This window comes from Gymnogyps californianus, chromosome 28 (assembly GCF_018139145.2).
Source record: "Gymnogyps californianus isolate 813 chromosome 28, ASM1813914v2, whole genome shotgun sequence".
Classification (NCBI taxonomy): Eukaryota; Metazoa; Chordata; class Aves; order Accipitriformes; family Cathartidae; genus Gymnogyps; species Gymnogyps californianus.
Genome location: NC_059498.1, coordinates 6317457 through 6344559, shown reverse-complemented (window position 1 = coordinate 6344559; position 27103 = coordinate 6317457). Strand labels below are relative to the sequence as shown.

Genomic DNA, 27103 nt, shown 5'->3' with positions numbered 1-27103 from the left:
CCCCCCGCCGGCCCCGGGGCCGGGCACGGCAGCAAGGTACGGCCGGGGGGGGTGCACCGGGGGGGGGGTGTGCACTGAAGGGGGCTAAGTGTGCACGGGGGGGGGGGGGGAGCGTGCAACTGGGGGTGACTGTGCACGGGGGGTGTGAGTGTGCACCGGCCGGGGGGGGGGGGGGGACGTGCACCGAGCGGGGTGACTGTGCACCCTGTCCCGGGCGCTCTCAGCCGCTTTGGGGTGTCGCTGGCCCAGCCCGGGGGGGTTCAGTCCCGGAGCTGCCCCGGCCCCCCCCCTCCGCTGCTGCCCCGGATCCCCGGCCGGGCTGGGCTGGTGCAGCGGGGGTGGCAGCGGGGGGGGGGGGGAGGCGGCCGTGACCCTGGGAGGGGTCCCTGCCACCCCTGGGGAGTCCCCCCCGGCCCCTTCCGGAGTCATTGCCACCCCTGGGGGGCTCCGTGCCACCCCGGGGGGGTCCCTCCCTCCGGCAGATGCAGCGGCTGAAGCGGTCGCTGTCCCTCCGGACGCTGCTGCGGAGCAAGAGCGTGGAGAGCCTCTTCCCGCGGCCGGGCGGGGGGGTGCAGGGCCCCGGGACCCCCCCGTCCCCCCCGCGGACACACGGCTTCCAGCAGTACGTCTTCAAGAAGCATTGCCCCTGCGAGCTGTGCCGGCAGCTCATCGCAGGTGGGTGCCGGGGGGGGGGGGGGGTGGTGCGGGGGGGGGGGGGGGGCCAGCCCCTGCCCGTGACCCCCCCCCCTCTCGCTGCCTGCAGGCAACTCGCGGCAGGGCCTGCGGTGCAAGGCGTGCAAGGCCGGCGTGCACCTCTGGTGCTCCGAGGGGATCTCACACCAGCGGTGCCCTGGAAAGACGGTACGTGCTTGGGGGGGTGTGGGGGTACACAGCCCTGCCAGCCCCCCCCGAACCCCCCCCCCCCCCCGACACAGCCCTGTCCCCGGGGGGGCTGCAGGCACTGGGGCGCGTGGCTGCGCACACGCGTGTGCACTGGTATGCGTGCCCATGGGCACGTGTGAGCTCAGAGATGTCGGCGTGTGTGCAAGCACCCCCCCCCCCATGCACACGGGAGTCCCCAGTCCCAGGGGCACCCTCAGTTCCAGCGCCTCCCCAGCACCCCAGCTCTGCCCCCCCCCCGGGGGTGCCCGGGGGTGCTGGGTGCCCCTTTTCCCCAAAACCCCTGTTTTTTCCCCCAGGCCACCTCTTTCCGCCGCAATTTCAGCTCACCCCTGCTGCTGCCGGAGCAGGGGGGCTCCGTGCAGGGCTTGCCCCCCCCAGGTGAGCCCCCCCAGCTCCGGCTGCACCGTGGAGCCAGCCTGCACCCACCGTGGGGTGCACGCTCTCCCTGGGGTGCAGGCTGGGCTGGGGGGGCACCCTGACACCCCCCATTCCCCCCCCCCCCCAGACCCCGGCGTGAGGGTGGACCCGGTGTACGAGGCACTGCGGTTCGGCACCTCCCTGGCACACGGCGCCGGCTCCATGGAGCTGGCCCCCGGCATCCAGGTACTCCCAGAACTGGAGAGGGCTGGGGGGCACTGTGGGGGTGTGGGACCCCCCCGAGCCCTCCCTCTACCCTAGGGTGACAAGGCGGCAGCCAGGGAGGAGAGCGGGGACGCCCCGAGCAGCACGGGGAGCCCGAGCGGCGGCGGTAAGGGGGTGGCGTTGGGGTGGGGGCGGGGTGGGGGCCAGACTGGGGGTTCAGGGCTGACTCTGTCCGTGTCCCCCCCCCGTCCATCTGTCTCAGCAGCTGTGACCCCAGCAGAGAGGAACGGTGCAGAGGAGAAGAGCCCCGGGCAGCAGGTGGGGGTCTGGGGTCTGGGGGGGGGGGCAGGATGGGGATGAAGGGTGGGGACTGGGGGGCTCGGGTGATGAACTGGGGCCGTGGGGCAGAGGGATGGGACACTGGCGCGGGGCTGGGGGCCGTGGGGCAGGGCTGGGGGCCATGGGGCAGGGCCGGGGCCGTGGGGCAGGGCTGGCTGTGTCCGCAGGCTGCCCGGGGGCTGGCACGGCGGGACGGGGTGCCCATGTTCTCCTACGTGGCTCTCTACAAGTTCGTGCCCCAGGAGCACCAGGACCTGGCGCTGCAGTGAGTGGGGAGGGGGTCAGCGGGGCGAAGGGGGGGGGGCCGGACCCACGGGGGGCAGCGGAGGGGGGGGACATCCCCACGCTGCCCCACGCCTCCTTCCCCCCAGGCCCGGGGACAGGGTCACGCTGGTGGACGACTCCAACGAGGACTGGTGGAAGGTCAGGGGGGGGCCGTGGGGCGGGGGGGCTATGGGGGGGGGAACACACCGGGGCGGCCGGGGGCCGGTGCCCGTGTGCAGCCCCGCCACCTGCCAGGGCATTCACTGGTGCAGCGAGCGCGGGGGGTCTCAGCCGCCGCTCGGCCGCGCCGTAGGGGAAGGTGGGCGACCGGCTGGGCTTCTTCCCGGCCAACTTCGTGCAGCGTGTCCGTCCCGGCGAGAGCGTCTGGAGGAGCTGCCGGGCCGTGCAGGGCGACAAGGAGCAGGGGCGCATGAGCCTCAGGGAGAACCAGGTAGGGGGAAGCCCGCCGGTGCCAGCACCTTGCTGTCCTGGGGTGCACCGAGTTGGGTCTGTCGTCAGCGGAGCGACGCCAAGGTTGTGCCCCACTGCTCATCCATCTGTCTGTCTGTCTGCCCGTCCTAGATCTGCGTCGGCGTGGGCAGGACCCAGGGCCTCGTCCGGGTGACCAGCGGGAGGAAGCGGGGGCTGGTCCCCGCTGAGGTGCTGACCGAGATCTGAGGGGCAGCGTCTGGCCCCCCCACCCAGTGTCCCCGTCCCCATCCCAGCGCTACCCCTCCCCTGGATCACCAGACCTCAGGAAGCCCCGTCCGGGTGGTACTTGACCCCCCTGGCCATGCCCGGGGGCCTGTCCCCAGTGTCCCCATCCCTCAGGGTCCGGCCTGAGGCACGTGTCCTGCTGGCACGGGGCAGGGGACACGGGGGTGGCCCCCAGGGTGGCACTGCCCACGGATGGGGCACCCACACGGCTGCTCCTAAACCCCCACGTGTGCCAATTGGCGTGTGTGGACACGGCATGCACAGCAAGGATGCATGTGCATGACAGCACGGATGTGCAAATCCTCGTGCGTACACCAGGGCACGCGCCTCCGCCCGTGCACGCACGGGTGCCGCTCCACACGCGCAGCTCCAGAGCCATACACGCCTGTATCTGTGCACTAACACACGCATGTGCAGCCTCACACGCGTGTGTGCCCTGCCCGGCTGCCGTGTGCTTGGTTTGCCCAAGCAATAACCCCCCCTGTGCCCGGCCAGCGCCCGGCCCCGCTCCCGGGATGCTCCAGCCCGAGATCCTAAATTAAACGCTGCTGCTGCCGCGGTGTTGGTGCCACCGGGTTGTTTTTCTGCGCCGGGCAGAGGTGTTTCGGCGCTGCCGCGTGCCTGGGCAGAGGGGGTGCAGATGGTGTGTGTCCCCCCCGAGCGCTGCCAGGGTGCCCATCCTCTTGTCTTGATGCCATCCCCGTGGGGTACCACGTGCCACCCGCCGTGGACGCTTGGGCTCTTTTCTGGCTGCATGAGTCACGCCGTGCCCGGCCGCGGTGAGTCACCGTCGGTGGAGCCGGCGGCAGGGCCAAGGACGGAACGGGTGCCGGGGGCACGTCGGGGTGTCCCGGCATGGGGAGGGGGTGACGCGTGGGCACATGGTGCGTGGGCATGGCACGGGGCACATGCCGGGCATCAGGGGCACCCGGCCCCTCCAGCCCTGTGCCCAGGTGGTCCCCTCACCTGTGTGATGAGGTGGGAGGGTCTCAGCTGCATTTCCTGTGGGTGGGGTGCCCCCCCAAAGCTTATAAAGCCCCAGTTGGCCCCAGGGATGGTGCAGAGCTTGTGGGGGTGCGCTGGGTCCCCTGGGGAGGCTGTCTCTGCCCGCCCCCACCGCACGGACGGTCCCCAGCGTGGGGATGGCAGCGCCCGCAGGCGTGGGTTTGGTAAGGAGCCGTTTGGGGGGGTGTCCTGGGGGGAGTGTGGGGTGTCCAGAGGGGTCGGACCCCAATCTGGGGTGGGGGGAGTTCCCTGGTGTGAGGTCTGGCCCCAGCTCCCTCGGGGCAGGCAGACCCCCGTCCCTTCCCAGCCCTCCGTGTCCTTCCCCCGTGCAAGCCCTGCCCTGCTCGGTGCCGCTCCCGGCTGAGCTGCAAGGGCTGCCCGAGGGGGCGGCTGTGGGAGCAGAGCCCCCCCCAAAAGCTTCCCCTGAAAGTCAGCTCTGGCCTGAGCCCAGCGGTTTGGGGCAGGGGGGGCACGGAGGCTGCGGCATGTCCCCCTGCTCGGTGGTCTCCAGCCCCGCCGCAAGGACCGGCAGGGCTGGGAACCGGCTCTCTTATCAGGGCCCGCTCCCGAGGGCGCCGGCTCTGGCACACGCAGTTGGAAACCCCTCCTGGGGCTGTGCCCCCAGCCCGGGCATCTTGGTGGGCGTCAGGGACACTTGGGTGACTTCAGCTGCGCCCCCAAACCCACCGCAGCTGGCTCCTTCCCCGGGTGAATTGCGTCAGGTCACCCCCGTCAGCAGGTCGTGGGTTTTGGCCGTGCAGGGGAGGCTCCCTGCCCGCGCCCAGCCCGGCTCTGCCAGCGGCCACCTCCCGTCGGGGCGCAGTGACCTGTTGGGGTGTTTGGGGTCCCACCAGGCCCCTTCCTGGGGGTTTCGGATGGGCCCAAGGAACTCGTCGGTCCCCGAGCCCTCCAGCGCCTGAAGACCCTGCCGGGCAGGGACGTGCCCGAGCCCCCGGCACCGCGCGAGGAGCCCTGCCGGGGCCAGGGAGCCGCAGGGAAGGGCTCCAGGGTGCGGTGGGTGGCCCCCAGACCCCTTTTTCTCCCACCAGAGCTCCGCAGGGCAGCACTGCGGGCAGAGATGTCGCAGCCCTGCTCAGGAGGGGGGGGAAGAAGGCTGGGGCTGCGCGCAGAGGAGCTGCCGACGTGGGAACTGGGCTCTGCCAGCGGCACTGCCCTCCGCAGCCGGCCCTGGGACGAGGGCTGGCGTCAGGACAGACTCACTCCGACCCGCGTTCTCCTTCTGCTGTCAGCCCTGCGGGCTACGGCTCACCCCCAACCCCAGGAACTGCCCCGACCAACTCGTCTGGTTCCCAACAAGCAGGGCAGACCCAACACCGAGGTGGGGAGCGGCAGTTCTTCCCCAGCCCCTTCCCTCCCCGTTCCAGAAACCCTGGAGAGAGAGAGAGAGAGCAAGCGCAAGACCGGGCGGGAGGAGTCCTGGATGTGTTTTACTGAATACTTGATGGAAAACACTATGTACACAAGCCAGCGTTTACTTCTTGGTCTCCTCCTCCTTGGAGAGGGTCTTAATGATCTCCTCCTTCTTGGCTTGCAGGCGTTCCTCACGGCGCTTACGAGCTTCCTTGGTCTTGGACCTGCGAGCTTCGGCCTGGTCACTGCAAGAAGCGAAGAGTTCGTGAATTCGCAGGGATCACCTCAAACAGCCTCGAGAAAGCCTTTACCACCGGCCCTGGTCTCCTCTCGCTCCACAGGATCCTAGCCTACCAAACCAGCCGCTGAAGCGAGCTTTGCTGCGGCGCTCGCCTGCCATCCGCAGCTCTAACCGCAGTTCCCAGCGGTGCTAACCTGGTCCCGCTCAGCCCCGAGCGAGGACGCCGGGCTCTGCCGCCCTCCCTGCCCCACGCCGCCGGGCTCTCAGCTCTGGCCAAGGAGGAGCTGTGATCCCGGCTCCAGGGGCTGCCCCGTTGGGCTGGCTGGGGTCACACATCTTTACTGGAGAGCAAGGTTAAGATACCGGCTCTTTTACCAAGTACACAGCAGGATTTTGAAATCCATCGGCTCTTACGCCTCCTTACCTCCCCTCGTCAATCATTTACTGATCCAAGCGGCTGTATCAGTAGATTGACCAGTTTCAGAGCTGTATGAGCAACTAACATCTGCTACGCCTGCACTGGAACGCACAAAGCTCTGCCGGGATTACGTATTTCTCTGCTTCAAGCCAGCCCAACCCAGTTTTGGTTTGATTCTTCACCAGGGCTCCAGACAGAGCCACCAGCAACAGAAAGCACCTGGAATTACCTGCCTGCAGAGTTATTTAAAGAAAACTGATTCCTCAACCTGCAAGACCGAAGCTTAACAGTGAGGCAGCACTTACGCCAAGAGCTTCTTGCGAGCTTTATCTGCCTTGAGCTTGTGGATGTGCTCCATCAGGATCCGCTTGTTCTTGAACACGTTACCCTTGACCTTCAGGTACAGGCTGTGATACCTAACGGAGCAGAACGGAACGGACTGTAAGTGAGGCTGCCCGGGACATCAAACTACTGCGCAGCTTCCAGACATCCTGCACCCCTCCCGGCAGAGAGCAGCAATGCACACAAGCGTGCTGTGAGGAGCAGGGTCACTCTGAAGCTGCTGCACTGGCTCTTCCCTCCTCCAGGAGCTGCATACGGCAAGAAAGGGGTATCTAAGCGTGTGGACACGCGACCCAAAGCTGGACATGGCATGGCAGGCTTACATATGGCGGTCGATCTTCTTGGACTCCCTGTATCTGCGGAGCAGGCGCCTCAGAATTCGCATTCTCCTCATCCAGGTCACCTTCTCGGGCATACGAGCATTGGCCGTACCCTTTCTTTTACCTAGAGAGGGAAACCAGGATGAGAATGAGGCCAAATTTCTGCAAGTTGAACAACCTGCTTTCGCTAGAGTGTTTAATCCTTCTCTTTACTTCAAGAAAAAAAAACTATTGACGTACAAACTGTGTATTTTTAGGCCCTGCCACAAGACTCTTGGACATCGATGCTCAATATAAGCTTGTAGGTGGACCACGTACCATGGAAAACACATTTCTGGGAGCCAGCACTTACCGATGCCCATGTGCCTGCCCTTCCGGCGGGCCAAGGTGTTCTTCCTGCATCGGGCACGAGAGTGAACGGTCACAGGTTTGCGGATGATCAGACCATCCTTAATCAATTTTCTGATCTGCTGACCTATGGAAAGAAACTCCATGCTCAACATCTGACGTGCAATGAGAGGCCACATTAGGCAAGTACAGACTCCCATCCGGCTTGTACGAAAAGGATCCAACGCAAAGGACAAGGCAGACTTTCCCCCAAAGCCCCCTCATGCTGCTGTAGTTGCTCTTTTCCCCTCCCATTTCTCCCTCACTAGTTATCTCAGAGGACACCACGTGCTAAACCCACTACCAAGAACTCACCAGGCACTGCATTCTGGTCAGTGCACGGGGGAACTTTGTAAATCCTGCTGATGGACTCATTTCCACTTTGAAGTGCAAAGCAGTTGCTCAAGCGTCAGAACTTTACCTAAGCCAACCTCATCGCTCCTGAGCCAGTCAAAAAGCCTCTTCCCATATTCCTGACGCATCCCTTTTCCACGGGGCAACACAAGCGATGCGTAGCGTGGCCGTGAGAGGTGATTACTTACGCGAGTTAGCGTTGGCGATCTCATTGGTTTCGTTGGGATCCAGCCAGACCTTCTTTTTGCCGCAGCGCAGGACGCTGGAGGCCAGCCTCTTCTGGAGCCGGAGCATACTGCGGAGAACCACGCACACAGCTCAGCATCACGCTCGCTCCCGCGGCCGGACGGTGCTTTCGCAGCGCCTGAAGGCCCGGGACAGCCGGCAGCGAGTCTGCTGGACGCAGGCCCCGCTGCTGGAACAGCACGGCGGGGAAGGGGGAGCAGCCAAGGGCCGCAGGGCCCGAGAGCAGCGAGGCCAGCCCCGCTCAGCGGTCCTCTCCCTCGGGCTCCCCTCGGTGCGGGTCCCGGCCGCCATTTCGCCCCCTCCCCAGCGCGCGGCCCAACCGCCATTTTCCCCCGAGGCCTGAGGAGGCCGCAACCGCCTCACAGGGCCCGAGGCCTCCCCGCAGCGCGGTTGGGAAGCCCCCACTATTGAGGCCGCCCCACCGGTAAGCCCCGCTCCCCGTCGTTGCCGGGGGAGGCGGCGGAACGCTGCCCCTCACCTCATGGCGGCGGCGGCCGGGCGGAGAGGAAGAGGCGGCGGGCCTGGCCGCGCCCACAGACAGCGCCGCGGGGAGCGGCACGTACCACCCCGCTCCCGTCCCGCTCCGTCCCCGCGGCGTCGGGGCGGCCCGAAGCCCGGCGAGAGTAGAGCCGCGGTGGGGTTACGGGTGGGGAGGACAGACGGGGCGCCGGAGCCCACTCGGGATGTGGGGAAAGAGACGCGTTTCCCTCCTCGCACTCCCCTCGCCGCGGGGTGGTACAGCCCGCGCCTGCGCGGCGGGCAGGGCCGGGCGGGCTCGGCGCATGCGCGGTGGCGTGGAGGAGGCTGTGGGCACCACGTGTGGGGGGGGGGGGTGAACTGGGAAGGGTCTGGGGTGCACTGGGCCTGAGCTGGGCTGGGGCTTAGGGGCATGCCCGGGGGCCCTGCAGGCAGGCTGGGGGGCTGCAGGGAGCTGGGGAGATGCCCCCTCCTTACCGGTGGGCCTGCGTGGGGTGGGCAGCGCAGGGCCGAGGGGCGCAGGGAGATTGACCCCAGCCCGGGTACAGGCTCGTTGTTGGACCTGAGGAAACCTGGGCGCAGGTTGTCCCTCCTCATCCTCCCCGCCTTCCCTGGGAAGCTGCAGGTTAGGAAGAGTTTAATGTCAGCATCATCAACGTTGCTTTTTGTAGCAAGAAATGGGATCTCCGTTTGCCCAGCGTTGGTCTGCCGTCGTTCCTTGTTTCCCAAGAAGTCGCCCTAAAGGGTGGTGTGAAAGTCCAGAGGTTGGAGCAGGAGAGTGGCGAGCTGGGATCTCGGATCCTGCTTCCTTTCCGCTGTGGATCAAGTCCCACCTCTTCTGCAGTGATTGGGTTATGGTGCTGCTGAGAAAAGGGGGGATTCGTATTTTCCTGTGAGAGAACCTTTTGATAGGGGTGGTAACGGCTGCGGTGAGGGCTGGCGTTGGCAGAGAACATTTTGCCTTCCCAGTGTTTTGCGATCGAACACAACAAGTGAGGTCTGGGCGTATCGGTGGCACCATTTTGCAGTTGGAAAACTGAGGGCTGGACAGGCTGAATGATGTTTCATGGCTCTCCCAGCCAGAAGCGCCTCCCCAGAAAATGCCGTAGTGAGGCTTGAAATGGGCCCGGTGGCAACTGGCGTCCTTCAGTCGGAGAAACGACCCAGAAAAGTGCTGGAGCCTCTCCAGGAACAGATTGTTGAAGAGTTCCTGGAAGAAGGGAATGCTTGCGAAAAGATACCGTATAGACTGTAACTGGCCTAAAAACACGGGGGTTTCTCTGCGGGTGAATTGCTAGTCTAAAGCAAACTTGTCCAGTGAAAATGTTGCTTTTTAACCACCCAGATGTTAAATAGCGCCCAAATTCATCGTTGTGCAGCGACTCTTATCCCTCTTTCCTTTCAACCGCTGAAGGTTGCGAGTGGCTGGAGAGCGAAAGCCCCCAAAGGCGCCTCGTTAAACACCCGAGACAAGATGCTAACGGTTCCTTTTGAATCTGGCGGCCGTAGCACAGTCAACATATGGCGTGAGAAGAGGAGCCGATGGCAACAGATTTTTGGTTCCTTTTGAGAGAAAAACACAGATAAACACAGGCTTTTGCTGTTTAAAAACTGACTCATCATTTTCATAAAACAAACAGCAAAATCTGGAGGCTCCTGAGGCAGGAGAGTGGCTGGGTTTTAATTACCGGCCCAGGAGGGGCTCCGGGGTTTTGCCGCTGCAAATCGATGTCCTGTAAAGTTTTTGGGCAGTTGCGTGGGTTGGAGACAGGAGAGTGCGTATACCTTCATACTTATATGGGGATATGTATGTCCCCAAGTCCTATGGAAGTGTCACCTCGTGGTCTGTATTTTCCAGGGGGAGAGGGATGAAGAGGCTGGTCAGACCCCAGATTCGAGGAGAGGTTTCAGCCCGCGTAGGCATGCTGCTGCTTGTGCACAAGCCCCTCCAGAGAGGTCCGGGGAGATCTGCCATCCCTCCTCCGCCTGCTCCGTTGCGTTCCACGCTGGATGGTCACGTCCATAGCTCTGTGCCCGCCGAGCTTGTGCTCGGAGCAGCGGGCAGGGGCAGAGCGGGCACCCCGGTGAGCCCCCGCGAGGGGCCGTGCTGGCATGCCGTGCCCCCGGCAGCACAGGCGGTGGTCAGGGGGGGCCCGGGGAGCAGAGCAGCTCTGGCATCGGGAAGGGATTGATGCCGTCATTGCGTTACGCTCCCGTGCAGCTGCCTGGGAATGGTGAGCTCGCCCTCCGCCTCCGGGCAGGCTCCCCACTGGCAGGGCCCCCGCTGCCTCTACCCTGGCACCCGGCTCTGCCTCCCCAAAACACCCTCACCACCACCCTCTGCTCCCCTCCACAGACCCTCCGGGGGCTTCAGCTCCTGCATCGGCCACGTGGCCCAGGCCTGGGCAAGGTGGGCAAAGCAGGAGATGGGCAGGCTTTGGCATTGGGGGTCAACGAAGTCCCGACACCCGGCGCTTGGCCAGGCACAAGGCGCAGAGCTGGGCACGGTTGGGGCTCCCGGGTTGTGTCCCGGGGTCAGTGGTGCCAGCCTGCGTGACCTTGGGCAGCTCGTCCCCCGCCGAGCCCCCCTTCCCCACCTGCCCGGCTGCCATGAAGCGTGTGCCGGTGCCGTCGTAGGCACCTTACGGTGCCGGTGATGGATGGGGGCTAATAATGGAAAATGTGGCGTCAGCTGTCCCGCTTCCCTGGGCACATTGTCCCGCAGCTGCAGGAGCTGGGACGGGAGCAGGAAAAGACCCGCTGGCGCGAGGCGGGGGGGGCCCAAGGAATTTTTAACTTTCCAACAGCCGGCGGCAGCGGCTCCTGCAGTGCAGTTGACGTGAGATGAGTGTGGGAGGTCTCAGCCCGGTCCTGCCTGGGGAGGAGGTGATCGGCCCCGGCGCCGGCAGCCTCCCTGGGGAGGGGGCAGAGGCAAGCCGTGTCCTGCCCGGCACACGCTGCCTGCAGCCCTTGCCCGCAGACGCCCAGGGACAGTGCTGGGGTCCCTGCAGGGTGGCTGCAGCCGTGCTGGGGGCCAGTGGGTGTCAAGTGCAGCCCCTTCCCCACCGCACACGGGGTCCATCAGCCCCGGGCGCCCCCCCATTGCCATGGGGTCCCCGGGGTGCCCTTTCCCTGGATGCTTCATGCGGGGCGTGCAGATGGCTCTGTGTCCGGGCATGGATGCCCCTGGGGAGCAGAGGGGCTCAGGGGGGACGTGGGTCACTCTGAGGCTGCGGGGATCCCAGCTGGGGAGGGTCCGGGGGGGAGAAGCTGGAAATTTAGGGGCAGCCTTGTCCTGAGGGAGCCCCGGGTTCCCCAGACCGCGGCACATCCTGCTCCGGGCACTGAGGTTCGGGGATGGGGGCACGGCTGCCGCTGCATGTCCCGTCCCCCCCCCCAAACCACACAACAGCCTGGGGGCCCTGTGTCCCCCCTATCTCTTTTTGGGGTCCCCCCCTCCCCAGCAAGCAAGTCTGCTGCAGGCTAAAGGCTGGGCATGCAAGCCGCGGTGGGCACCACTGTGTGCCCCCCCGCATTTGGGGAGGGGGGGATCCTCATCACCCCCCCCTTTTTTTCCCCCAGGGGAAGGAGCTGCTTTGGGTGTACCCTACCTGGGAAGGGACGGGGGGGCCTTCATCCCCGCATCCCCCATTCCCTCCTGGGAATACGGTGGGAGCGGCCGAGGCGGAGGCGGCTGCCCGCCATCCCTCGTCCCCCCCCTGCCGCCGTTCCCACTCCTCCTTCCTCCTTCTCCTCCTCCTCCTCCTCTCGCTCGCTGCACGCCGGGGCTGCCGTCACCGCGGGGGCCGGTACGGCGGAGGCCAGGCCTGGGCTCCATCGTCATCGTCTTGTCCCTCTGTGTGTGTGTGTGTGTCCCCCCGACACGCACACCCCAAAACCCACCGACCCCGGCGAGCTCCATGGTGCGGGAAGGCGGCATGGCCCGTACCCCTTACAGCTCCACGCAGGACATCCAGATGGACGTCTTCGACAACGCCACCCTCCAGGTGACACCCCCGGGAATTTGGGGACGAGGAGGGGGGGGAGTCTGCATCGGTACCATTGTGCGCAGCCCTAGGGTGCATGGCGGGGGGGGGGGGGGTGAGCCCCATCGATTCCCCCCAACCCCATGGGGGAATCGATGGGGCTCACCCCCCCCCCCATCCCAACCCCTACACCCCATAACGGGGGTGATTTCACCCCCCAGCATGCAAAACAGGGTGCCCCCCCCCCCATAACCAAACTACCCCGGGAGGGACCCCAAATGCAGTCAAACCCCCCCCCCTCATAACACCAAGCATCCCAGGGAAGGGGATGGCCAGACCCCAGATTTGGGGAGGGTGGGGGGGGGCAGGGGGGTGTCTCTGTGCTGCTTGCTGTGTCACTGCTCCCCCCACCCCCCACCTCATCCCCTGGGGTTTGCCCACCCGCAGCACCCCAGGGTGGGGAGGTGGGTGCGGGGGGGTGTTGTGCACACCAGGAAACTTTTAGGAATTGGGAAAACTCTGCCGGGGTGGTGTCCATCCCGTGTCCCCCCCCCCCCCCAGCTTGTCCCCTCCAGCTTGGGGGGGAGAAGGGATGTGTCCCCAGCTGGTTCCAATGGGGTGGGGGGCACCGCAGACTGGTGGAGCACCTCATCCCCATGGTCTGGCTGGGTGCTGTGTGTGTCCCCCCCGCTGCTGCACACCCCCATGGGGACAGACACCCCCGCCCCCCTCCGTGGCAGCTTGGGGAGCATCAACCAGTTGGGGTGATGGTTTTGGGGGGGGGACACACACAGGGGATGGAGGCACAGGCCCTGGCTGCATCCAGCCGCCCGGGTGCTGGCAGAGCTGGGTGTCTCCCCCCTCCTCAGGGGTGGAGGGGGGGTTTCTGGGTGACTGCGGTGAACCCCACACCAGAAGCGGGGCCACCGTCCCCACCCCGGGGACCTTCACCGCTGAGCCCCAGCCATGTCCATCCCCTGCTGGGAGCGGCGGATGGGGTGGGTGGGGGGCCGGGGGTGAAGGACCTAAAAATACCCGGTGCTGCCCGGCGTGGGGACCACCCATCCCCAGTTTGGGTGGCAGCTGGGCCCAGCTGTCCCTCCGAGACGCCGGGGAGGTGACAGCACCGCTCGCCCCGGCATGTCCCAGCCTCTCGCCCCCTCCAGGGCACCCGCCCCAGGGTGGTCTGGCATCCCCCCCCCCCCCCGAGGAGGTGCTGCAAGGGGGGCACTGGGGCATCCCCATCTCCTCCAGTCCATCCCAGCAGGAGGCACTGGAGGAAGCGGGGGGTGTCCCGTTGGGGTGTGGGGTGGGTGCCGGCTGGTGTGGGTGGGCGTGGGGGTACACGCGTGTGCGCACCCCGTTACATGGAGCATGTATGGGCGAGGGGACGGTGCCCACACTGCGGGGGGGGGGGGTGGTGCACACGCGTGTGCAGGGCTTGGGCGCTGGGGTGGCGGCGTGGGGTTGCGGGTGTGTGTGGGGTGCCCCCCATAGCGGCCGCTTCCCCGGGGTGCTGGTTGGGCTCTGGTTTGGCCGGGGCCGCCACGGTGTTTGGGGGCCACAGCCGGGCTCTCCCCAAATCCAATCAGCCCCACCAGCTCCCTCTCCTCTCCATGGGGATCAGAGATCCAGCCCCCCGGATAAGGTGATGCTGGGTCCCTGGGGAGGGGGCTGCACGGCCCCCAAGCAGTGGGGCAACCCCATCCCCTTCCCTGCCTCCGTTTCCCTTCTCTCGTCCCACAGGAGCTGGGTTTGCTTGCAGCGTGGGGGTGGAGGGGGATGGAGCATCCCTGGCAGCTGGGGCTGGGGGGGGGCAGAGCTGCCCCCCGAGTCCTGGGGCTCCAGAGCTCCCCTCTTGCCCCCCCTCTCCTCTCCCTAGGGCAAGTACAGCAAGCGCAAGAGCCGCTTCAAGCGCTCGGATGGCAGCACCTCGTCCGACACCACCTCCAACAGCTTTGTCCGGCAGGTGAGTGCGGGGGGGGTGGCTGTCCCGGGGGGTCCCAGGGGACCTGTCTGCCTGCGGGGGCCCTTGTCCCCCCAGGGACTGAGGTAGGGGTCTAGGTTTGCAACTGAGCCTGGCCTGAGGGGAGTGCAGGTATTGCAATGGCTGAGCCAGACCCGGCTGTGCCCCCCGTCCCCTCTCTGCCCTGCGGTGGGTGCTGGGGGGAGTCATCCCCCCCATATTTGGGGTCCTGTAGCCCCCCAGGGGTTCCCTGCCCCTCCTGGGGGTGCCGGCCAGGGGACATAGCCCTGGCATTGCCCAGCTGGCATCAAAGCCGCCCTCCCCAGTCCCATCCACCCGGCAGGGCTGCTGGCTTGGCAGCGGCCCCTGCGGCCCCCCCCGGCCCCCACCCTTTGCCCGGCACCGGGCTAAATATACCCGGGGCGGCTGCAAACGTCCCAGGGCTGAAACCTGACCCACGGGCGCCCCAGCCCAGCACCCGCCCGACCCACTCACCCCCGGCCCTGCCACCATGGAGATAGCCGGCAAAGACCACCCCGCCGCCCCGGTGAGCGTCCCCCCCCCACCCCGCCCCGCAGCCCCCCAGCATCCGGGACGTGGTCCCCGGCACCCTCCCGTCCCGGCTTGCCGGCTCTGCCCTCAGTGCAGGGTCCCCCTCGGTTCTGTGGGGGTTGGAGCGGGTGGTCCCAGGAGCTGGTGGGACCCATGGGGTCTGCGGGGTGAGGGCATCATGTCTGGACCCCAGGTGACCCCCCCCCAAAAGCCCCTCCAGTCTTGCCGTGGGGCTGGGGGGCTCAGGAAGGGCCAGTGGCAGGAGGAGATGGGGCAGCCGGTCTCTGCCCCATGGCTTTTGGGGAGGGGGGTCCCCTGGGGGGCTGCTGCCCCATGGCCAGGGGTAAGGGCCTGTGCAAAGGAGAGCGGCCCCCACCTCCCGGTGTTTGGAAAGGACAGGGCAAATTGGGGACGGGGGATCCCGCAGCCCCGGGGGGCTCTGGTGGGGCTCAGGGGATTATAGAGGGGCTGGGGGGGAGCAGCCCCCCAAGGGTGGTTGGTGCCTTCACCGTCCCCCATGGCACCCACTGCCCTGGGGCTGGGGGATCCCGTGAGTCTCCCCGCTGCCCCTGACCCAGACTCCGGCCCCAGGGGCTGGGGGGAGAACAGGGGGTCTCCGATCCCACCCCAGCTCCAACCTTGTCCTGGGGTGACCCCGAGTCACCCCACAGCACCCTTTCCCCATTGCCATGGGACCCCTTGGAGGGGGACAGCGCTGTCCCCGCTGGCCTTCCCTCGGGTGGGGGACAGACGGGGGGTGACGGGGAGGCACGGGGGGTCCTCGTCGCCTTCCCGGCTCTGACGAGAGGCCCCGGGGAGGCCGGCAGCAGCGGGACGGGAGCAGGCGCCGGCTCGGTATCACGTTCCGTGCCAGAGCGGTGGGAACAGCTGCGCCGGCCCTCGGCCTGCCGTAACCCCGCCGGGATGCCACCGCACAGGATTTGCCCCTGCCTGGGGAGGAGGCAGCTTTTGGGGTGGTTTCTTCCCGGCGTGCCCAGAGGCCACAGTGATGGGCACCAGCCCTAGTGAGAGGGTCTCCTGCGGCGGGGGGGGAGACGGCTGCGGGGTCAGGCGTGGGGCTGTGTTCTCCGCTTCGGGGGGGGGAACTGACCCCTCTCGTCGCTCTCCCAGGGCTCGGCGGAGTCCTACACCAGCCGCCCCTCGGATTCGGATGTGTCGCTGGAGGAGGACCGGGAGGCACTGCGCAAGGAGGCCGAGCGCCAGGCCATGGCGCAGCTGGAGAAAGCCAAGGTGGGAGGGCTGGGCTGGAGAACCCCCTGCCTGCCCTCGCCTCCCGGGTGCAGGCAGGTACCCCTGCCACCCACCCTGCCCGAGCAGGATGGGACCCGCTGCGGGAAGGGGCTGACCCCATGCACAGGGACCCCCTCCAGGACCCCCGCGCTGCCCCTGCTCTCCATCCCCGCAGCATCCCGTCCCCTGAAGTGGTGGCCCCAGGATCGCTGGGTGACATTGGGAAGGCAGTGGGGTGTACTGGGTGGAACTGGGAGCCTGGATGTCTGGGTTCTCGCCTTGGCTGAGCACCCATCACACCTCAGCTGCGGGCCCAGGGCAATTGGCTAATGAGCCCCTCGTTAGCTCCCGGGGCTTTGCGGCCACAGTGTCCCCAGCCCAGGCTCCGGTGAGCGGCTGCGCCGTGGTGCCCATAGGAGCCAAGCCAGCCCGGTTGCCCAGCTGGTCGTACTGGTACTGGCACCGGCACCTGCCTGGCCTGTGGGGGGACCAGCTCTCGCTGTGGGGGGGGTCTCCGTGATTTGGGGTGGGGGGAGATGCTGACCCCTCTCCTGTTGGCAGACGAAGCCGGTAGCGTTTGCCGTGCGGACGAACGTCGGCTACAACCCATCCGCCAGCGACGACATGCCGGTGCAGGGCATGGCCATCTGCTTCGAGCCCAAAGATTTCCTGCACATCAAGGAGGTGGGGATCGGGCTGGGGGGGGGCTGGCAGGGGTGTGGGGCTGGGGTCACTCTGGGGGTGGCAGTCCTGGGGGTGGGCGTTTGGGGGTTTCAGGCATTTCCCCCCCCCCCCCCCCTCCCCGGCGCAGAAGTACAACAACGACTGGTGGATCGGGCGGCTGGTGAAGGAGGGCTGCGAGGTGGGCTTCATCCCCAGCCCCGTCAAGCTGGAGAACATGCGGCTGCTGCAGGAGCAGAAGATGAGGCAGAACCGCCTGAGCTCGAGGTGGGGCTCATCCCCGACCCCCCGACTCCCCCAGCCCCCCCATCCCACACTCACCCCTGTCCCCCTCTCTGTGCTTCTCCCATCCAGCAAATCGGGGGACAACTCCAGCTCCAGCCTGGGCGACGTGGTGACGGGGACCCGCCGGCCCACCCCCCGGCCAGCGGTAAGAGTGTCCGGGGGTCCCCGCAGCCCCTGGCCTGAGCGGGGCAGGTCCAGCCTGGGGGGGTCCTTCCCCCACCGCGCTGGGTAACCCCTCTTCGTCCACAGCTCCGGCCCCTCCACCCCGGGTGCAGGCAGGCGGGTGCATACCCCCCACACTCCCCTGGGGACCCCCTTTCCTCTGCTTCTCCCCCCTCCCATCCCCACCACCCTCCCGCTCTTCCCAGCGCCCCCATCTCCATTTCTCCCTTCTTCTATCGCCATTATCGCTCTTCTTTTCTCCCTCCCCTCTCCCCGGCTCCGGCTGCCCCTCCGTCCCCAGGTGCCCTGGACATGCCTAGCTTTGCCTTTGACCCGATGAGTTAGAGGAGGAGGAGGCCATGGAGACCCACCGCTCCCCTAAGAGTAGCGTGAGCAGTGTCACCACCCCCCCCGCCCACACCAAGCGCATCCCCTTCTTTAGGAAGGTAACGGCACCCACCAGCCCTGCGCTCGCCTGCTGCACCCTGCCTGCCCTAACACTGCCTGGGAGGGCTGGCGGGGGCTGCGGGGGCACCCGCCGGGTGCTGGGGGCCACGCACTGCCCGAGCACCCTGCCTGCGCCGCCACGGCGTGTCCCCGTGCCGTAGCATGGGCATGAGCGTCTGCAGGGGACGGGGTGGCAGGGGTGTCCCCCCTGCACCGGGGGGTGGGTCAGTCTGTGGCTGCCTCCCCCTGTGGTTCATGGGATGGATCAGTCCGTGGCTGTCTCCCCCCCATGGGCCATGGGATGGATCAGTCCGTGGCTGTCTCCCCCCCCCATGGGCCATGAGATGGATCAGTCTGTGGCTGTCTCCCCCCCATGGGCCATGGGATGGATCAGTCCGTGGCTGTCTCCCCCCCATGGGCCATGGGATGGATCAGTCTGTGGCTGTCTTCCCCCATGGGCCATGGGATGGATCAGTCCGTGGCTGTCTCCCCCTGTGGCCATGGAATGGATCAGTCCGTGTTGGCTGGCTGTCTTCCCCCATGGGCCATGGGATGGATCAGTCCATAACTGATCCTCCTCCTGTGATCCATGGGATGGATCAGTCCGTGGCTGCCTCCCCCCATGATCTATGGGATGGATCAGTCCGTGGCTGCCTCCCCCCTGTGGGCCATGGGATGGATCAGTCCGTGGCTGACCCCTCCATAGGCCATGGGATGGATCCATCCATGGCTACATCCCCCCATGGTCTGTGGAATGGATCAGTCCGTGGCTGTCTCCCCCCGTGGTCCATGGGATGGATCAGTCCGTGCCCCCCCCCGCCCCCCCGGTTGCCTGGGGTACCCCAGTGTGCGCATGGTGTGTGCCAGCACGGCCGGTGTCTCGTCTCCCCCGCGAATGGGAATGGACTGTTCCTCCCCCCCAAACTGGGCAGAAGCTGGGGGGGGTTCGGGCGCAACCACAGCCCGGGGCGGGGGGGGGTCTGCAAGGGCTTGTGGGGGTGAGCAGGCCCGGGGGGGGGCCGAGCTGCCCCCCGCCACCCCCCATCCTGCTCTCCAAGCCCCGCAGAGCCCCCACTTGCACCCCAAATCTAAGAGCAGGGCGATGCTTCATGTGAAACACGCTCATGGAGCAGCCCCCCGGGGCGGGGGGGGGGACACACACGCATCCCCAGGGCCAGCCCCCCCGGGGGGGGACACACGTGCATCCCCGGGCCCCCCCAGCCCAGCTCGGTGCCCCCGCTCCCCGCGCCCGCGGATAACACGCATGCCTTGTTTGTCTTCTCTCGCCCCCCCCCCCTCCCCGGCCCCACGCGGCCTCTCGGGACGTAGCGAAGCAGAAGCAGAAATCGGTGAGTAGCGTCAGGACCCCCCAGGGAGGGCCCGCGGGGAGGGGAGGGGGTGCCCCCCGCTTGCAGACCCCCCCCCCCCCCCATCCCCAGAGCTGCCCCCGCAGGGGCGAAGCTGAGCGTCCCCCGGTGTCTTTCCCCCCCCCCCAGCCCTGCTAAAGCCCAGCTCTGTCCCGCAGGCCGAGCACGTGCCCCCGTACGACGTGGTGCCCTCCATGCGGCCCATCATCCTGGTGGGACCGTCGCTGAAGGGCTACGAGGTGAGGAATGGGGGGCACCGGGGCAGGGGGGGATATGGGGGGGACCCCCGCCCCATTCTCTCCCTCCCTGTCTGCCTTCCTCCCTCTCCAGGTCACGGACATGATGCAGAAAGCCCTCTTCGACTTCTTGAAGCATCGCTTTGACGGCAGGTGAGACAGGCGGCTGCGTGGCTGGGGGACCCTGAACACCACAGGGGGACCCTTCATCCCATAGAGGGACCCCTAATCCCACAGGAGGACCCCTAATCCTGTGGAGGACCCCTAATCCATGGGGGGACCCCTGATCCTGTAGAGGACCCCTAATCCCATGGGAGACCCCTGATCCTGTGGAGGACCCCTAATCCCATGGGGAGACCCCTGATCCTGTGGAGGACCCCTAATCCTGTGGAGGACCCCTAATCCTGTGGGGGGACCCCTGATCCTGTGGGTGACCCCTAATCCTGTGGGGACCCCTAATCCCATGGGGGGACCCCTGATCCTGTGGAGGACCCCTAATCCCATGGGGGGGACCCCTGATCCTGTGGAGGACCCCTGATCCCATGGGGGACCCCTAACACCACGAGGGGACCCCTAACCCCATGGGGGGACCCCTGATCCTGTGGAGGACCCCTGATCCCATGGGGGACCCCTAACACCACGAGGGACCCTAACCCCATGGGGGGACCCTCAGCCCTGCCCTGTGGTTCTTGCTGTTGGGGGGATCTGTCCCCCGAGGAGCAGGAGTCCTGTGGCTCCAGCTCCAGGCAGCCCTGTGCACGGGATGGGAGGAAGGGGGTGGAAGGAGGGTCCCGTCCTGCCCCCCAAGGGGGTGGGTGTGTATGGGGGGGGGGGGTTGCACCCACTGTTGCTCCCCCCACCCGCTCGTGCCCTCTCCGTCTCGCAGGATCTCCATCACGCGGGTGACAGCCGACATCTCCCTGGCCAAGCGCTCCGTCCTGAACAACCCCAGCAAGCACACCATCATCGAGCGCTCCAGCACACGCTCCAGCCTGGGTAAGGCGGTGCCACGGCTCGGCCGCCCCACGCTGACCCCCGCCCGGCCGGGCAGCGTGACCCCCCCCCACCCCAAGCCTCCATCTGTATCAGCCCATCCCCCCCACCCTCCCGGGGTGCTTGTCCCGCCTGCGCCGGGGCACAGCTCGTGGGGCTGAGGTGTGGGGGTCCGCCGCTGCAGGGTGACTAACACGGTGGGGACCCGGGGTCCTGTGCTCCCCCCGGCCGGTTTGACTCAGTCTCTCTCCCCCTCCTCCCCTTTTATCTTCTCTCTGTTGTGTTTTTCTTTCCTTTTTCTCCTTTCCTTTGGGTTTCCTCCCCTCCGCGCTGCTTCCTTCCTCCCCTGCTCCTGATACAGATGTCTTGGGTATGTAGCTTGGACCCACCGGGACCCCTGGCAGCCCCCTGCCTGGTTGGGGGGCAGTGGGGGACGTGTCCCCTTGGATCCTCGTCCTCCCTGCCTGGCCGTGACCAGGCTCTGGGACGCAGCAGGGACTGGCCACCTGGGCAGAGTCTGAGGGTTGGGAACACCCTGGACACAGACCCGTCTGACCCCCACCCCAAGTGCGTGTGGTCTGGGGGGCTTTGCCCCTTCCTCACCCAGCTGGTGCCAGCACTGGGAGCCCACTGCCACCTCCCTCCCGCAGTGAACCCCCCCACCCCTGGGACTGGGGTGACATTGGAGTGGCCAAGTCCCAGTACAAGACCTGTCCTCGTCCTGTCCCCGTCCCGTTCCCCTCATCACATCTCCCAGCAGTTGTCCCCGCAGCCCCCACGTGCTCGCCCGTCCCCCCGCGCTGTCCCCCTGACCCTCGCTGTCTCCCTGTCCCGGCAGCCGAGGTCCAGAGTGAGACCGAGCGCATCTTCGAGCTGGCCCGGACGCTACAGCTGGTGGCCTTGGATGCCGACACCATCAACCACCCGGCCCAGCTGGCCAAGACGTCCCTGGCCCCCATCATCGTCTACATCAAAATCACCTCCCCCAAGGTGGGTTGGGCCCCAGAGTGGGTGGGGGGCAGCCCCAGCCACTGCCCCGCCGCACTGGGCGGGGCCGGGCGGTGGCGGGCGGGGTCCCTGCGGCCACCCTGGGTTGCCCTCTCCTGCCCCAGGTCCTGCAGCGGCTGGTGAAGTCCCGGGGCAAGTCCCAGGCGAAGCACCTCAACGTGCAGATGGTGGCCTCTGACAAGCTGGCGCAGTGCCCGCCTGTGAGTACGCCCCGCCTGGCCCCGCCCTGCCCCACCCAGCCACCCTGACCCCGCCCTGCCCTGCCTAACCCCGCCCCAGCCCCTGCCCAGCCTCTGCCACCGCCCTGCAGCCATTGGCTCCACCCACCCCACCAGAGGCTCCACCCCTGCAAGCCAGAAGCTCCTCCCACCACCTCATTCTGGTGTAGGGCTCCACCCATATTGTGGACCAGAAGCTCCGCCCCTAGATGCTAGAGTCTCTACCCACCACCTCATTGATGTCAGATGCTCCGCCTCCAAGGCCACAGACTCCGCCCCAGCAGGCCAGATGCTCCTCCCACCACCTCAGCTTGGACTACAGGCTCCGCCCTGGGTCCAGAAGCCCCGCCCTATCCCATTGGCCCCACCCTGTCCCATGGGCCCCACCCTGAGTTCAGCAGCCCTGACCTGTCCCATTAGTCCCGCCTTGGTCCGTAGCCTCCACCCTGGGTCCGAGTGCCCCGCCCTGCCCCACCCTGCCCCGCCCTGGCCCATGGCCTCCTCCCACCCCCAGGAGATGTTCGACATCGTGCTGGACGAGAACCAGCTGGAGGAGGCCTGCGAGCACCTGGCCGAGTACCTGGAGGCCTACTGGAAGGCGACGCACCCCCCCAGCAGCAACCCCCCCAACCCGCTGCTGAACCGCACCATGGCCACGGCCGCCCTGGCCGCCAGCCCCGTGCCCGTCTCCAACCTCCAGGTACAGGTGCTCACCTCCCTGCGCAGGAACCTGGGCCTCTGGGGGCGCGGGGGTGCCGAGACCACCCCCAGTCCCCCCGCACCCCTCGAGGAGCACGCGCTGTGAGATGGCAGCGGGGACGCCCCCCCCACCTCCCCCCCAACCCCCAGCCCTTGGGGACACCCCTGGGATCGGGGCCGCATCGGGGAAGTGCGGCCCCCCAGGAGTGGGACCGTCCCTGGGATCGCCCTCCCTGGGGACCTGTGGCCCCCCAGGGGTGCTGCAGCCCCCCCAAGGGTGGGACCGTCCCTGGGATCGCCTCCCCTGGGGACCTGCTGCCCGCCCTGGGTTTGGGGCCACCCCTGGGATTGGGGCCACCCTGGGGAACTGCAGCCCCCCAGGTTTGGGGCCACCCCTGGGATCAGAGCCACCCTGGGGAGCTGCAGCCCCCCGGGATGGGACCGTCCCTGGGATCGCCCCCCCTGGGAACCTGCTCTTCACCCCGGGTTTGGGGCCACCCCTGGGATCGGGGGGCCACCCCTGGGGGACCTGCTCCCCTTCCAGGATTGGGGCCATCCCTAGGATCAGCCCTGGGGATCTGTTCCCTGCCTGGGACTGGCGCCAAGCCCAGAGTCGGGGTCCCCCTGGGGATCTGTGCCCCCTCCCAGGCCTGGAGCCCCCCTGGGAATTGGGGCCCCCCCAGGAATCTGCCCCCTCCAAGACCCCCTGGGAATGCGGGTCCCCTCTGTGCCTCCCTGGGGGCTGCCGGGGTGCCAGAGCCCCCGCTCCCACGTCTCTCCGGAGCTCTGGGGGGCCGTGGCAGCGGCGAGAGCTTATGGGGTGTCCTGGAGGGGGGTGCGGAGCCCTGTCCCACCGTGGGCTTCACGGTGCTGAGCCCGGGGAGTCCGCGGCACCCACCCCGGGGCAGGAGGCAGAGGAGGGACGCGTGTCCTGTGTTGTCTGTCGCTAATTCTTCCAGCGAACGGGACGCTGCTGGGGTGCCGGCCCCCACCCCGCAGCCCTCCCTGCGCTGCTCTTCCCCCCCCCCCCATTCCCCCGTTACCCCTTTCCTGCCCTGGCTCTGCCCCGGTGACCCCCCCCCGGTGCCATTTGGCAGCGGGCTGAGACCTGCCGCCGTCGTGTCCCGAGTGAGCGGTGCGGTGTGGGCAGGCCAGGCTGGGCAGGAGCGCATGTGCCCCCCGCCAGCCCCGCAGCTAACACCCCCCCCCCCACTAACCCCTCCCCAGTCCGTCTGTCCGTCCGTCCCTCCTTGCACGGTGTGGTTGCTTCTCCTAACCAGGGTCCGTACCTAGTGCCTGGGGAGCCGCCGCGCGAGGGGGAGCACGGCCGCCTCCGGCAGGGCCCGGGCGAAGCGGGGGGCCACGGGCAGGGCCGACCCCCCCTGCCGCCTGCCCGCCCGGCCCCCCGCAGCCTGTCCCGCCAGGACACCTTCGACTCGGAGACCCCGGGCAGCCGGGATTCGGCCGGTACGGAGCCCGGCGATTCCTGCTGCATGGACATCGAGATGGACCCCGGCGAGGAGGAGCCGCCGGGTCCCCCCGGTGCTGGACCCCGTGCCCCCCCGGCCATCAGCACCCCGGTACCTGGGATGAGGACGAGCCCAGGCGCGAGAGCCGGGGGCTGCGGGGCCGAGCCAAGGGCCAGGACCGCTACTGCCCCGACCCACCGGAGACCCTCGGCCTCGACCAGAGCGACGTGGAGGGCTGGGGCCAGGACGTTTACATCCGTTAGGGTGAGGGGGTGCAGGCAGGGGCTGGACCCCCCCCTCCCAGCGCTGGCTTTGGGGTGGGGAAGAGCCTCACTGGTTGCCTTTGTGTCCCCCCCCCCCCCCCGAGCCTGGCCAGCTGTGATGTGGGGAGCCCCCTGCTTTGCCCCGGGGGCTCCCCCTACCCCACTCCTTGGTGGGGGGGGGGTCTCCCCCCCACCCCCCCCAGCCCCCAGCATCTCACGGTGCTTCGGGCCCTCCCTGCTTGGCAGGGAGAGCAAGTGACCAAAGGGGACCCCGGGGGCTCTGCCCGCGGCCGGCGTGTCCCCGTCCCCTGCCCCCGGGCACGGGGTGGGGGGCCGTGCTCCCCACCCAGCCCTTGCCTGCTGGCCACCCCCCCCCCCCAGGTGCCCCCGCTTCTCCATGGTGCTGTTTGCCACCCGGCTACAGGGGGACCCCTGAGCTGGTGGTGGTGGTACTGGGGGGTGTCCCTGCCAGCTGCCCCCCTCAGCCAGTGCCTGCAGCCTGGCACTGCACCCCTGCAGGGCTGTGACCCCCCCCCCGGCCCCCCAGCAGCTGATGGGGGGTGCATGCGTGTGCGGTGTGTGCAGGGCTTTGGGGTGCTCCAGCAGTGGAGGGGTCCCCGCTGCCCCAGGCCGTGCCCCCCCCGGGGGTGCTGCCTGCCTGGGGGGGCAGTTTGCATGTGTTTGCCTTGGAGGGGCTCTGCCTGAATTGAAGGGGGGGGCAAATCTGAGCCAGTTTGGGGGGGTCTAACACGTGCTAACAGCCGCCCAGCCCTGGCCTGCCGTGGCAGCACCCGGAGGGTCCCTCTGCCCTGGGGGGCCCCGTGCCGCCCCCCCTTTTCCTGGGACCGCCGGGGTGCGCCGGGCAGTGCCAGCCCCCTGTCCCCCCACAACCCCCCCCCGTGCCAACCCCCCCCCCCGCCGTGCCTGTCTGCTCTCGCCCCATCCAGCTGTGTCTGTCCGTCTGTCCGTCCGTCTGTGAGCCTGTCTGTCCGTCCCCCCTGCCTGGCAGGGCTGCCTTCGCCCCCCCAGCACCCCGGGGCACTGCCTTCTCCCGCGCCCGCCCCGGGGCATCCCTCGTCCCCCCGCCTCTGTGGGGGCGATCACACCAGGGTGGGGTGGGGACACCCCACATCCAGCCCTCACCGTGGGGCTGGGCTTGCTCCACTTATGGGGCAGCCCCTTGCCCCCCCCCCCCCGGGGCAATGCTGGGGGTCCCCGGGGTCACTGCCTTACCCAGACCACCAGCCTTGCCAGCCCAGGCCGGGGGGCTCGGGGGCACTCAGCTGCTGCCAAGCTGTCTCCGCCAGTTGTGTGCCTCAGTTTCCCCTTTTTGGGGGGGGGGGGGGGGAACTCAGTGTCACTGCCTGCCAAGTGCTTTGAGACCCGCCTGCCCTGGCACTCGCCCCTGCGGTGGCCAGGGTCTGGCCAGTGGGCCCCCCCGGCCCCCCCACAGGCAGAGGGACATCCCGTATTTATGTCACTCCACAAACTTTATTTAAAGACCCGACAAAGTGTATTTTATTTATTTATTCTCGTTGGTGTGTGGGGGTACTCGCCCCGCTCGCTTGGTTCTTTGTAATAAACATTTCGGTGAGACCTGCCCCGCAGCCGTGCCTGGTGGGGTCTGCGCGGTGGCGGAGGGGGGGACAGGGACACACACCGGGTCCGTAGCCACCGGGGGCCAGCGCTGAGACCGGGCACAACTCGGCTCTGCAGTGACCCTCCACATCTCTCCCTGGGGTGGGCCTTCAGTGGGTGCCCAGGGAGGGGGCACTGCCGGGGCCGAGACGGGGATGGAGCCGGGACCTGCCCGGCTCCTCGGAAGGGGCGAAGACCCAAAGCAGGGATTAGTGGGGCTCCTGCTGCCCCGCTGCCAGGGTGATGGTCGCCGGCAGCAGCCGGGCTCAGCACGGCGCTCGGCCGGGTTTAGCGGCGCTCGGCCGGCTCTGGACACTCTATTTACAGGGAATAAATACAGCGCTGCCGGCTCAGGGCTGCCGGCACCTCCACTCGCTCTTCTCCGGCCAGTACTCGAACGCCTTCCTGCGGAGAGGACACGGGGACGTCAGACCGCGGTCCCTGCCCCGTTTCCATCCCTCCCCACCCAGGGCAGGACCCGGGTGTCCCCCACTCCCCCTCCCCGGCTTGGGGGTCCCCGGCAACCCCGTACTCACTCTCGTCCAGGCGCGGTGGCCCGGCAGACCAGCCCGGCCTGGCATGGGCAGACCTGGTTGATGCTGAAGGCCAGACCCCCGGGGGGCACATGGCAGCTCTGGGCCAGTGCCAGCCGCCGCTGGCACACTCGCTCGCCGTGCCGCCGCGCGCAGCAGCCGTCCGCGCCGCAGTCCTCGTCCCGCTGGCACCGGGCTCCTGGCGGGGCGGAAAGCGGGGTTAGGGAAGGGGGGTCCCCCACCTCATCCCCAGGCTGGGGGACAGGGATGGAGCTGCAGGGGCTGGGAACAATGGGGCTGGGTGCCCCCAGCACCCGTTGGCTTAGCACCATCGGGGCTGATGCTGGAGGTCGGCGCTCACCCCATCAGCATCGTGTCCCCCAGGGTTGAGGCTGAGGGGGGTGTCCTTTGTGTCCCCCCGCCCCGACACCATCCCAGACCCCTGCTCACCCTCCTGCCCGTCGGGCACGGGCTGCTGGCACTTCCCGAACATGCAGAGGAGGCCGTGGGTGCAGTGGGTGTCCCGGCGGCAGTACTGCCCCGCAGGGCGCGTGGGCAGGCACAGCCCGAAATGCTCGTCGCAGAAGTGCCCATGGGTGCAGGGGGTGGCCGGGCTGCACGCCGTCACCTGTGAGGGGGGAACGTGGCACGTCAGGGGAGCGGGCCCCATCCCTGTCCCCGGGACAGGCCAGAAACAGCAGCACGGGGCAAAAACTAACTGTTCGCACGTTATGAAGTGAAGCAGGGCTGAGCATGGGTGCGTTTTAGGGGGGCGAAGGCCAGGAGCAACTCAGCAGTGCTCGGCCGGCTTGGAGTGCAGCTGGAGCGACCCATCCCCGCGGGAAACCCCCCCGCAGCGGCTCCAGGGTTTTCTCTCGGGAAAAGAAAACCCGGTGGGAATGGGGGGGAAGCAGCGGGGAGGCGGCGTGGCTGCCGGAGCCCGTAAAAGTCCTGCTCCAGGTGAGGCTCGAACTCACAACCTCGGCATTGCTCCGCGTACTGCCCTATAAGTACCGCGCGCTGACCGATTGCGCCACTGGAGCGCCCGGCGCCGCCCGCCGCGCCCGCGCTCCCTCCCGGCCCCGCCGCCCGCCCCGGCCCCCGCTCCGCGCCCCCGATCCCCGGCCCTCGCCCCTCGCCCCCGTTCCCACCCCGGCTGCAAATTGTGCTGCCACCGCGGCTGCAAACCCCGGCTCCCACCCTTACATCCACCCCTGCTGCAACCCAGCTGCAAATTCTGCACCCACCCCTGCTCCCACCCTGGCTGCCAACCGAGCTCCCACCCCTGCTCCCACCCTGGCTGCCAACCCCCACCCTGCTCCCACCCTGGCTGCCAAACCCAGCTCCCACCCCTGGGCTGCAAACCTCAGCTTCACCCCTGCT

General features: G+C 67.9%; 3 protein-coding genes and 1 non-coding gene across 4 annotated transcripts; 2 read left to right on the top strand and 2 right to left on the bottom strand.

The window, feature by feature from the left end:
* Positions 1-482: 482 nt before the first annotated feature.
* On the top strand, positions 483-3351 carry STAC2 (SH3 and cysteine rich domain 2). Its single transcript, XM_050911848.1, has 10 exons — positions 483-675; positions 764-861; positions 1200-1281; positions 1319-1506; positions 1582-1651; positions 1751-1803; positions 1992-2089; positions 2196-2247; positions 2402-2539; positions 2671-3351. Exons 1-10 carry the CDS (start codon positions 483-485, stop codon positions 2764-2766), a joined length of 1068 nt encoding a protein of 355 aa, XP_050767805.1. The 3' UTR covers positions 2767-3351.
* A 1886-nt stretch (positions 3352-5237) lies between these two features.
* RPL19 (ribosomal protein L19) lies at positions 5238-8022 on the bottom strand. Its single transcript, XM_050911849.1, has 6 exons — positions 7968-8022; positions 7432-7538; positions 6855-6977; positions 6506-6626; positions 6146-6256; positions 5238-5426 (listed from the first exon to the last, which is right to left on the bottom strand). Exons 1-6 carry the CDS (start codon positions 7970-7972, stop codon positions 5303-5305), a joined length of 591 nt encoding a protein of 196 aa, XP_050767806.1. The 5' UTR covers positions 7973-8022; the 3' UTR covers positions 5238-5302.
* Positions 8023-11886: 3864 nt separating this feature from the next.
* On the top strand, positions 11887-23553 carry CACNB1 (calcium voltage-gated channel auxiliary subunit beta 1). The gene is given in 17 exon segments (XM_050911677.1): positions 11887-11973; positions 13835-13921; positions 15602-15721; positions 16283-16405; positions 16533-16669; positions 16757-16818; positions 17136-17177; positions 17180-17295; positions 18822-18902; positions 18994-19052; positions 19786-19895; positions 20254-20262; positions 20731-20882; positions 21005-21100; positions 21633-21818; positions 23098-23394; positions 23397-23553. Coding segments are annotated over 17 exon segments (1917 nt in total). The 3' UTR covers positions 23550-23553.
* A 3119-nt stretch (positions 23554-26672) lies between these two features.
* TRNAI-UAU (transfer RNA isoleucine (anticodon UAU)) lies at positions 26673-26763 on the bottom strand. Its single transcript is given in 2 exon segments — positions 26673-26708; positions 26726-26763. It is a non-coding gene; the product is annotated as a tRNA-Ile (tRNA).
* Between the last annotated feature and the right edge of the window lie 340 nt (positions 26764-27103).